At 39.9% G+C, this 12,287-nt stretch overlaps 1 protein-coding gene across 4 annotated transcripts in view; it reads left to right on the forward strand.

Moving 5' to 3' along the window:
• zmp:0000001168 (signal-induced proliferation-associated protein 1) overlaps positions 1-12,287 on the forward strand; it is a 117,448-nt gene that overhangs the window by 78,984 nt on the left and 26,177 nt on the right. For all 4 annotated transcript variants that reach the window (XR_001858080.2, XM_017702950.2, XM_017702951.2 and 1 more), the window contains exons 10-12: positions 4,480-4,887; positions 9,483-9,609; positions 11,832-11,955. Coding sequence is in view for 3 of the 4 variants with exons in the window: in XM_017702950.2 (XP_017558439.1) it covers positions 4,480-4,887; positions 9,483-9,609; positions 11,832-11,955 (659 nt within the window). In the remaining variant the exon portion in view is untranslated. The remainder of the gene's footprint in view (positions 1-4,479; positions 4,888-9,482; positions 9,610-11,831; positions 11,956-12,287) is intronic.

Below are 12,287 nucleotides of genomic sequence, written 5' to 3' on the forward strand. Positions count from 1 at the left end.
ATGGATGCCTCTGTGAAAGTGGAAGAGTGGATTTTGGAGGACAGAGACATGACTGATGGTTTTGGGGGGACCCTGAGGCAACAAAAATGGAGGAATAGAGTTCAGGAAGGAGGGAGACGAGAGAGAGAGAGAGAGAGAGAGAGAGAGAGAGAAATGTAGAGGCAGGTGAAATGAGTGATGGAGTGAATCAGACTCGAGAAAGACGGATGGCTGGATTGATGAGAGGGGAGGAGGGGGTCGGTGCAAGGCGTATTAATTTTGCGGTGGAAGAGTGATTTGGATATGATGACAGATGAGAGAGAGAGAAAGAGAGAGAGTGGAAGAGAGAGAGAGAGGAAAAGGGAGGGAGAGAGAAAAAGGAAAAGAGCAAGAGGAGTAAGAAGGAGGGGAAGAAAGTAAGAGAGAGGTAGGGGGAAGAGAAGAGGAGAGGGAGAGAGAAAAGGAGAGAGTAAAAGAGCAAGAGAAGGGGTGAGATGGAAGAGAGGGAGGGGGAAGAGAAGAAGAGAGAGGGAGGGAGAGAGAAAGAGAAAGAAATAAAGAAAGAAAGGAAGGAAGACACAAAGAGAGAAACAGAAGGGGGAGAGGGAGAGAGAGAGAGAGAGAGTGAGTACACACCCCTAGTTCAATGGCATTTTGTTGATTTTTTAAGTGAAAATAAATAAACATCCAGCAAACACACTTAAATATGGCATCTTCTGCTCATTTAGTGCAGTTTCTATTTATTTGCTGAGTTTAAAGTATTGGAGAAAAATCTCTAAAATAAATTATGTACCATAACTTTTGCACCTCCCATTTTATTTTAATATGTTAAATTCAGCATATAATCAGTAATTGTGTATTAAAATGTGGAGCAATGTGTTTTCTGTAGAAGACATGTTTATTTTTACTTATTTTTACTTCAGCAGAACATGCTATTTAAATTGGGACACCCAAACTTTAGCATACATCTGTAGTTATTGAAATTTGCTATTGAATGAGAAGTTTTTGATATACCTAGAAATATATTGAAATTCACTATGCAGCCCTAGTTACAACATTGTGTTCACCACTATTAAAAAAGACACAGTTTTCACACAAATCGTGGTGCTTTATTTTCCAGCTGTTGTTGGCCACAGCCGCACTGTACATACACTGCATAGTTTTTTCCCTGAAAGCTGGCTCTTTGACTCAGCTCACGTCTCTCCTTCCTCTGCCCACACACACACCCCTGGGGCGTTTCCTAGCCCCACCCTCTACAATAAGAGTCCACAGCAAACGAACCAAGTGTAATAAATGTAACGATATGATGCGTTACGTAGCAGTACAATATGAAATGCTCTATTGTTTCATCCCTAATTAATGGTTGGGTCCATCAGGCTGTTTCTTACTCAATGAGAGATGAGAAGGAACATTTCAAATATGTGTTATCATCATGCAGTCATTGCCAGTTCATTGAGAAGATCAATTGTAATTTGTACATTTATTTATTTATTTATAATCGAGTAATCGTGACTGGTCTGCCGTTTGGAGCATTCTGAGAGTGAATGTGCTGAGCATGGACGTGACTCTTGGGACAAAAAGTGAGAATTTGGACACCATGAAGGAGCGAGAAATGGATGTGTCGGGGGTGACGAGGGAAAGGATGGGCAGATAAAGTGAGAGAGGAAGGAGGGCGAGGTGATGAGCAGATGGAGGGAAGGATGGGCACTTGGAGGAGGAGAAAAGAGGCAGGGGTCAGTCCCCGTTCTATTGTTAATGCTGTTGTTTCAACCAGCCTTCCACCAGCTGGACAACCAGTAATCAATTCTTCTAATGATGCCTAACAATGTGCACCAAGGCCCACCACACATGAAGTGAGAGAGATAAAGAGAGAGAGAGAGAGAGAGAGAGGCTGCTGTAGAAGTCTTCCGTTGTTGGGCAGATGGACAGGCCTAATGCAGTCCTCCCGGTGCAGCGTTTGTGAATTACTAAACCTGACGAATCAGTGACAGTCGGGATAAAAATAGCAGCATGCTGCCAGCGGCGCTAGCAAGAGCTTGACTATCCTTCAGAGTAATGCCTCATTAGGGTGGATAAATGTTGAAATATTTGGCAACCTGACTGATTTTGCAAACAGACAGAAACGTCCGTTGGCATTTGAGTGCCAGTGAACACACACATTTCCTCTATTACAAACAATACGTCGCCTGTTTCAGCTTGTAAATATAGTTCCTCCTGTCAAAACCTTTATTTTCACTGACCTTGTTTTCAAAACCTTGGAGTTGTTTATTTTGATTTACTTTTTTAACCCCTAACACTACAAAGATCTGTCCAAAAATATCCAGACAGCTACTTTAACGTGCACCCATTGGTGAGAAGCATAATTGCGCACATGCAGTTTGTATAATCCCCATAGAAAAGCATTGCTGACAGAACGGGACATTGTGGAGCAGCCGGTAAAACAGTTTTCAGTGTTAATGAAAAATCATGGCATGAATTCTAATGATAATCATATCGTTATAAAATCGAATCATTCTGATAACCAAATACAATTACCTCCTTTTTAAAAAGTCAACACAGAAATAAATAACCAGGTACTACAACTTTCCTGTAATGCACACATAAGTATAGGCAAAGTATGCAGCATGTTTAGTAACTTCGTAGTCATACTGTTTATTTATTTATTTATTTAGTGAGGGGTTTTTTTTCGTTTGTGTCAAAACACACGGTGTTCATTGGCAGTCTGTTAATATAACACCAGTGGTGAAATCCTTTTCATCTGTGTTTTAAGCATTTTCATTTTATTTTCATTTTAATATCACAATAAAAAAAATGATATTTTTGATGATCATCATTTTGGTGGTCACTGATGTTCATGACAGAACATTTTCACCCCATACTGCACACTGTGGTAATCTTACCTTGATTTGTCTGGTCTCGTCAGTATAAGGTATTGGTATCAAGCTGATATCAGCAAAAATGTACCTGTACCTGATATTAGAGAGCAGAAACAAATGAATCTGATCCAATCTTGTAACAAATCTGTCCTGAAATAGCATTGTGTGATATGATGTTGTAACTGTGTAACTGTGTGTCATGTGGGGTAGTCAAGTGTAGTATCAGCATGATAACCTACTTTTAGATGCCTGTCTCAAGTCCATCTGGAACATTAGCGTTTACATTTACAGCATTTAGTGGACGCTTTTATCCACAGCGACTTACAAGAAGTGCTTTGTCTATCTAGATAAAGTATCTTTGCTAGTTACCAGTAGGTTGGAGAGAAAGACAGTCCTGAGCTCAGACACTGCTAGTCACTGTAGATACTGAGAGAAAAAGGAACAGAGTTGAGAACAGTGTAATACAATACAATACAATACAATACATAAGGGCAGTGCAGCACATTACAATCAATGCTTAATTTAGTGCTCATTTAAGTGCTGTGTAAAGAGACGGTCTTCAGTCTGCGTCTGAAGACAGCAAGAGACACTGCTGTACGGACGGCCAGTGGGAGTTCGTTCCGCCACTTGGGCGCCAGTACAGAGAACATTCTCGATGCTTGTCTTCCCCGTGCCTTGAAGGATGGCGGGTCAAGCCGAGCTGTACTCGAAGCTCGAAGGGCTCATGGTACAGTTTGAGATTTCACCATTGCCATCAAGCCAGTAGGGGCTGGTCCATTTTTGGCTTTGTAGGCAAGCATTAGAGTTTTAAATCTGATGCGTGCAGCTACAGGAAGCCAGTGAAGGGAGTAACATGGGGTAACATGGCTGAACTTGTGGAAATTGAAGATGAACAGATGCTTTTTATAAAGTATGGAAGGCTTTTTTTTGAAAATATAGATGTAAACGTGTTATAATGTGCAGAGCATTCATATAAAGGATAGACTGATAAAACCCATCATGAACGATACTGTACTGTATTATTTGATTGTAATTTCCCTGGAGCATTGAGAACACTTTGAGTTTTTTGTTTTTCCATGCTTTTCTCCGTGTCAGAGTGGCTTTTGAATATTTGATCTAATCCTTTGTATGCAGCGTTTCTAATACCAGTGATATATTCTCAATACAATAATGTACTTTACAAAAAAGCTCATTTTTAAAGCTTATTACTTATTAAAGAAGAAATATTGAATCAATATCAGTATTGGACATTAAAGGTTTCAATATCTATAAAAAAATAATATAGAATAAAAAGAATATAATTGGAAAAAATGCCATCACAAGCCAAACCTCTACTTATTTTGGAGAATTGGATGGGTTTTGTTGCTAAATGTGGCCATTTGACTGACATACCAAACAACCAACCACAGTCCAGCAACTAAATCCTGCTAATTTATAGCTTGTTGTTGTCACGGTGCGCAGAGCAGGCAACTGTTTTTTAGCTAGCATTTGGCTCTATAAACAGACGTTTATTTCTCATCACATTGATAAAAATTAGTGCACAGTAATGCAGACAGTCTGAGTGTCATTGACAAAACTCTAAAAAAACCTGGCCATCGTAACGTGTGCATGTTTTTGTTTACAGGAGTTTCTCCGAGCTCTATCAGAAGTCCATCCAGGATGCGGAGAGCAAGTCCGGTGAGGGGCAGTCGGGCGAGGCCTGGGTGTTGGATGAGCGGGAGGTGCAGGAAGAGCAGCAGGAGCAAGAGGAGATAAAGGAGCTGGAAGAGGAGGAGCGGGAGCAGGGAGAGGGAGAGGAGTCGGTCAGTGTGACCAGGCCGGATGGGAGAGAAGCAGAAACGGAGGAGGAGGAGAATGGGGAGGCAGGACAGGGGGGTTCCACCTGCCTCTTGTCCCCTCCCAGCCTGCCTCTGTTGCGTGCCGCCTCTCTACAGGACAGTCCCCTGTCCCAGGGTCTGGAGGTCAACCCTTCAGCCCTCACACGCAGCTACTCACTGGAGAGACACCCGCCCTACCAGGACATCTTAGACGGGTATACATGCACATGCATTTCTGTGTAGTTCTCCTGCTGAGAGCCTTTTAGTAAAATGATTACAGATCAAACATAAAGGTGCTAAATGGAGCCAGAAAGCTTCTTTGGATTGATACTATAGAGCCACTTTTGGTTCTATACAGACCCTTTCAATGAATTAACCATTTTTGATCTTGATATGTGGAAGTAAATTTTAAAGAACCACTACGTAATAAAAAAAGTTCTATTCCAAAAGGTTTTTCCAAGCCAAGCACCTTGGCTATTCTTGAATCCAGCCAATGCTATTTAAGAGTTTAATCAATGCATCATCTTTAATAATCACATTCATCTTTTTAAACAAGCAATCACATGAATAGGAATATACTTCACACATCAGTTGCCTCCTGTCTCAAATCAATAATAACTGTTTCCATAGCGATGTGAATTGCGCTCTGAATGTGTGCATACGCTCACTCAGAAACTATCACAGTGTATTCAATAAGCCAACATAGGATTCTTTTATACATAGCGATAACACACAAGAAGCTCAAATTCTACATTCTGGTCAGTTTTACTATGACCATCGTAGACATTCAGGCTCACCAACTACTCAGTTCAAGAAGACATAATCGGAGCTACATCTAGACAGTACAGTAAATCAACAGTAATAACTCCAATAACATCTAATGACTAGCCCAGGGGTCACCAACATGCGGTTCTTTTACTGCCCTGTTGTGGCTCCACAGCAGAATCAGATTTTTAGGTAAAAATAAAATCATCTTCCTTTGTAGTAAAATAAAGCTCTGCTGATCGTTCAACACAGTTTTAACAGTAAATGGTCTTAAACATTGGTGTTAATGTATGACTGCTAATTCACCCTTTCACCCTGAAGGTTGGCACAGACAACAGTCTTGCCCAGTGAAAAGGCAAAGAGAAAGGTTTAAGACGAACACTGATCATTTAAAGACGAATAGAAACTGTCAAACACTAAAAAATCACGAAGATAAAGTCAGATTCTCGTTCGCCAGCTTCTCGTGCAAATTTTCCCGTTCCACCTTCGACAGTGCCTGCTGCACCTGCTACGGTGGAATGGGAAAATTCAAACAAGAAGCTGGCGAATGAGACTTTTTTAAGGGAAAGTTTCCTGTGAGAGATATGAGAAAAGCAGCTATACCTCAGCTTAAAGATTTAAGCAGAACAAGGTAAGCCTGCATTTTCATTTATATTCAATTTGTTAGCCTACACTAGCACATTAGCACATAGTGAGACATATTTACAGTCAAGAAGGTAAAATTGACATAAAATGTTGTGGCCTTGATTTTTTCTGAAAGGACAAAATGGTTCTTCTTAGCATATGGGTTGCGCCCCCTGGACTAGCCATATCTAATATCTCGATAGCCTTAAATCCAAATTCTTTGTCTTCTTTAACTGATTAAAATCTGTCTGCAGAGTAGTTGCTGAGCGTGCATGTCCACATCATTCATACTAAAATGGATCAGCATGTGGAAATGGAGCTTTCTCTGTTCTAATGTTTTCTTTCACTGGGTAAAAGAAGCTAATGTTGCCTATTGTTGAATGCAGAGTGATAGTTTCTGAGTGTACGCACACATTCAGAGCCTAATTCACATCACTATGGAAACGGATATTACTGTTTTTTCTCATTCAGATAGGAAGTGACTGAAGTGTGTAGTGTATTCCTATTCATGTGATTAGAGAAAGAGAAAGACAAAAAATCTGAACGTAATGCTGTTGAGATGTTTGGTAGCATAGCCGTTGCAAGTTATCAGAGTTATTACTGTTGGTTTGCTGGGATATTTAGTTACTCAATTGCATAATTAATTAGAAAGGAAGGGATAACATTACATTCGCTTGACATTTTGCATTAGCAGATTTTAATCTAAGCTTTTCTTTGGATGCCAACAAATGACAAATGCAAATGTAGTGTAGATCAAAAGTTTTGAATCTTCACTGTCCTCTTCTTTTTAGTGAGCTGTGAGTTTGAAATGACAGTAACATCCTGTTTAAGCACAATTTTGTTAACACCAGCTATAACAGTGACTTCTAAGGGTGCAAACAATATGTATGAAACATACCATCTTTTTCAATTTACTGGTAATGGAGCATGTCTGCAAGCCTCATCTTACATTTATTTATTATTATTTATTATTCCGTAACACACTATGAATCTAACCTGCAGGTCATGTAGTTATCAGAGTGAGGAACGTGGGCAACATACAAAGCCTTGCAGTTTAAGATGTTAAAAACAGTGTGTTTATTTATTTCGTTGTACATTTTCTCGACGATGTGGAAAAAATTAGATTCTGGGAAGCCTCAAACACGAAATAGAAAATAGGAGATGCAAAATCTCTGACAGGGTTAATCATGAAATTCTCCATGTTCCACTGACAGTCATATTTAGTGCAGGAGCTTGCTCAAAGTAGGTCTTAGAAACCAATCATCCATGCACAAAAATAGCCAGTTTCCCACATATAGCGAGTGTTACAGTATGCATGCTCCTCTTGCTGAACTGCTGCAGCAGTTTCCTCTGACTCAAACGACCTGCAGTGAAGGCAAACAAAAACAACACAAAGCGTAAAGAAATAGCCTCCATCCTACACAGGATGCAAGTATTAGACCCTTTCTCCCAGCAGACCTACACCTTCATATATCCCGCTCTTTCAGAGATAAGCTTCAGTTCGACCACTCAGCGCTCACTTTAGCACCAAAGCAAACGAAATGCTTTTGTTCAATCATTAGGTTGAGGCTTTCAGTGGGAGGGGTGTGTGTGTGTCACTCTGAGGTTGCACAACTGCTGTACTCAGCCCTGCTCTTCCTGTATATTAATGAAGGTTTGAGTAGTTGCGCATGAATCATGTGTTAAAGCGATAGATCGCATAACGCTCTGGTTTACATCATTTTCACAGTGTTAAATAAGCAATTATTCAAAATTTGCTGTTCCAAAAAAGTTGGGAGCATGTCTACCACCATGTTGCATCACCTTTTAACAACACTTAATGCTTGTTGTAGGACTGTAATCCAGTTTTTCCTATAGTCTTCAGCTGTGCAACCATACGGGGCCTTCGTTGTCATATTTTGCTTCATAATAACGCACACATTTTCAATAGGAGACGGGTCTGTACTGAAAACAGGCCAGGGTAGTAATTGCAGTGTCTGATTACTCAGCAGAATATGACACAGTGTCCGTTAATTCCATAAATAATCTGAAAGGTTGACCCTTCAGATCACAGCACACGTTTACACCATATATCAGTCCATTTCAGATGAGCTGGAACCTAGAGAAGTCAGCAGTGTTTCTGGACATCGTTGGCGTATGGCCTCCGCTGTACAATCTTAACATGCATTTGTGGACATCACGTCCTTCGGCCTTGTCCTTTTCAGTATTCTCTGAATCTTTTGATGGGATGATGGTAAAATATACCTAAAATACCTAAAATCCTTGGTTTACTAAGGCATATTGTTCTTAAACTGTTTGATGATTGGCTGATGGACTTTTTTTTGCAACGTGGCAAGCCTCCACCCGTTTTTGCTCATAAAGGACCCTGAAATATACCCAAACATGGTTGCATTTTGTAATGTGTTGCAGGCATCAGTTTTGGAATGAAAGTAATGAAGTTGATAAGGTACAACAAAAATGCTTTGTCTTTATAAAGTTTTTTTGTTTGTTTGTTTGTTTTTGCATTTCACACACTGTCCCAACTTTTTTGGAACTGAGTTTTGTCATTTGTAGCCAAGGCATGTGTAATATCTAAAGTTTGTTTCTTTGGTTTTTAACTGGGGTTATGAGGCTAATGTCACACATAGCAAGATAAATTTATGACCTATCATGGCAGTGCTGGCCCAAACTGGGGAGGCTGAGAAGTAATAGAAAGTTAAACCGACAGATTAACATTGTACAGAGTGCATGTCTAAATCATCACACAGTTACCTCAAACCTAGTAATGTCGACTATATCTTGTGTGGTTTGGACACTGAATGACATGTGATTATCTCTAAAAATGGACGAAATAACATTGCAGAACTAAGAACAGCAGCAACTGCGGCACCTTTTATAGATAACAGCAAGACATAGAGTGTCAGAAACCACATGAGCAAGTCTACTTGAGATTACTTAACAGCTGGACACGGTTTGAGGTTAGCTTGTGCTAATTTATTCAGTTTGCAGCATGCTAATTGAGCCTTTTAAGCTTCCTTTACTTGTTACCTACATTAGCCTCATAGCTCAAAAGCAAACTTTAGACACCAGACACCTTGGCTAACATTTAGGATGAGGGCGAAATTGTGCAAATTGTTTTTTTTTCACAGCCGAACTATGACTGACTAAGAGAGACAGCTGGATGCTGTAATACTGTGATGGTTAAAAGGTTCTGCACTGCAGTTAATACATTATATTTCCAAGCCAGCTTCTGGAGAGCAGAGACACGTTTGACCCTAATCATACATTAATGCTCTTTCCTGGCTCAAAACGTCCACAGCTCCAAAAACCATGTAATCATTTTAGATCCTCTGTGAGGTCTAGATTGGAAATGAACAGATTCAGAGTGAAACAGCAGCCTAATTTATGTATGAATGTGTGTGTGTGTGTGTGTGTGTGCCAGTCATGTGTACGATAACGTTGGGCTGAAGGTGAATAAGCACATCTACGAGAACCCTGGAGAACTGAAAGACGCGACCCCTGACCTTATACTGGCAGTCAAACCGAAAGTGCCTCTGGAGGAGGAGCAGGTCAGAACATACATACATGCACATGCATGGGAGGGGGGTTGTCTTACTCAAATCAGCTGGAGCTATGTACAGTGCTGTGCAGAATTCAGAGACCAACCTTCATATCCCTGAAGTCGGAAGAAAACCTTGTATCTCCATTTTTGACGTTTTTTGTTTTTTGACATAATTTGAAAATACCCCTTGGGTATACCCAAAATACCCCTTTATATTGTATGTAAATTTCATGATGAATGGACCAAAAGAAACAGCCCAAAATGACTTGGAAAAAAGTCTGGTTCCATTGAGTTACATAAAAAGTAAAGTATGTTTTTTCCTTCTCCTGTAAAGTTACGATTTTGGAGATACAAGGTTTTCTTCCAACACCAGCGATATATTTCTAGTCAACACTGCCCTTTAGTACAAAAAACTTCTTACACTACTTAGTACTTCTTACAATCCAAGTAATCCCAAACACGTTCAATGATGTCAAGGTCTGGACGCTGGGGTGGTCAGTTCCATTGTTCTGAGAACATCCTTTCAGACTTAGAGCATTGGGTTGTATTCTCACAGTGGAAGGAGAGAAAAATGATTTTTTTTTTGTATCTGAGGGAAGATTGGAGTTTGATTTTCTCCTCTCTCTCTCAAAGATCAAAAGTTCGGTTTACCGGATGGGGGCAGTTTTGCTGGTTTGTCAGGTCTTGTTGTTGGGAGTCTGATTTTGTCTGTATCTTTTAATCATTTTTTCAACTCTTGTTTTGGAAATTCCATTGTTTTTTCTTTTTCCTTTGATTTTTGTTCTCTTATTAATTACATCTAATCTCTTTAGAAATATCACCTGAAATAAAAAAAAATGGTTTATTTGCTGTTTTTTTTGGAAATTAAATAGATAAAAGGGTGATCTCTGACTTTTGCACAGTGCTATAGATGTGTACTACCTATGCGTAATAATCTCCACTGCTGGTCTATGCTGGTCTTGGGCTGGTTAGCTAGTCACCCAGCAAGTTCTAGCAGCATCCAAAATACAACATATCGCTGCTGTTGGAAGAAAACCTTGTATCTCCAAAACAGTAAATTTACAGGAGAAAAAAAAGCATACTTCACTTTCAATGTAAGTCAATGGAACCAGAATTTTTCCCATGTCATTTTGGGTAATTTCTTTTAGGCCACTCATCACAAAATTTACAAATAATGTAAAGAGTAACAGATACTTTCAAATTATGTCAAAAACTGAAAAATGCCAAAAAATGGACATACAAGGTTTTCTTCCGACAGCAACGATATGCTGGTTTTGATGGTGATCAACATATAAGCTTCCATTGCTGCTGACCAGCATACCAGCATCACAAACCAAAATGTGCTGGTTTTTGGTGGTGATCAGCAATGCTGTTTTATGCTTCTTTTTGTGGTGCGCTTATTCCAGATACAGTCGGCCAGCATAGGCATGTTTAGTGTCTGAAGTTATCTTTTTTTAGTTTGCAGCTAAAGTGTAGCTAACAAGCAGCATTTTGCTAATGACACTGAATTATCACACGTTAGCTTAAACTTGAATTGAATTGTCAAGTAATTTGAAATAGACTTGCTTATGTGCTCCCTGACATGGTATCACCTAGTCTTATCTACAAAAATAACAGCTAAAAATTAAATTTCCATTACTCGGTTACTGGCTGATCAAATCCAATTAAAGGGAAAACTGTACAATTTTTATAGTCAATGTAATGACTTATGTTTACTTTTAAAGCAGGTGTAATTCATTTACCTCATTTCTCGTTACCATAGGGCATAGTATGTGAACATTTAGCACAGAGCTTGAAGCAGTTTTTGAAGGCAGAGTTCTGCATGCAGTGTTTTTACCTCCCACATGTGGTCCATGGTGTAGATCAGATTGTGCAAATGATCTATATTTGAGAGCTGATTCAGTCAAGACTGCAAAGTTCGCCAATTTTTTTACCTTCCGAACGCACTCAGTTCTAGTTCTCCCACTCTCTCCTTCTCGTCCTTACACATTCTCCATCTCTCTCCCTTTCTCCCACCCCCACTCCATCTCTGTTTTCATCCATCACCCCATAACCCTAGAGCCCTCTCTCTTGTTCGCTCTCCCCCTCTTTCCTGTTTTCTCCCACCTTTGTAGCCCTTTATCTCTCCCTTTATATCCCTAAAGAGTGTTACTCACCAGAATAGTCAGTATTTAGCACCTTCGGTGTATGACTATGAGAAATGCTAACTCTCTCTCTCTCTCTCTCAAGATTGGAGTGGATGAGGGGGGTGAGGAGAGGCCATCGGGGAGTGACGTACTGCTCCGCTCAGCGTGTATGGAGAGAGCTGAGAGGAACTCCAGAGCGCTGAGTCTTCATAACTCCATCACAAAGAGTGAGTACTGCTGTAGCCTGAATCATCTCCCCCTACACATTCAGAATGGGCTTATGCAATAAAGGCCCCTAAAGCCTATGGGCTACTAAGAGAGGGCATATATGACATCATCTTATCTTTGTTTTAAATGTTTTTGGGTCATTTTCGTCATGCTCTAGGCTTTACCTGTTAGCTTTATTTCCCAAATCGATAGTTGAAATAATGAAATTTGTACAGTTTCATAACTTCCTCCTTGATTTGTGTCTGAAGCTTCTTTAGTTTTCCACTAGAGCTATAAAGCTAATGTAGCTACCAAGTACTGGAAGCTTTAGCGCCATGCAAACTGCATGGCT

The sequence above is a fragment of the Pygocentrus nattereri genome, chromosome 23, assembly GCF_015220715.1.
Source record: "Pygocentrus nattereri isolate fPygNat1 chromosome 23, fPygNat1.pri, whole genome shotgun sequence".
NCBI lineage: Eukaryota > Metazoa > Chordata > Actinopteri > Characiformes > Serrasalmidae > Pygocentrus > Pygocentrus nattereri.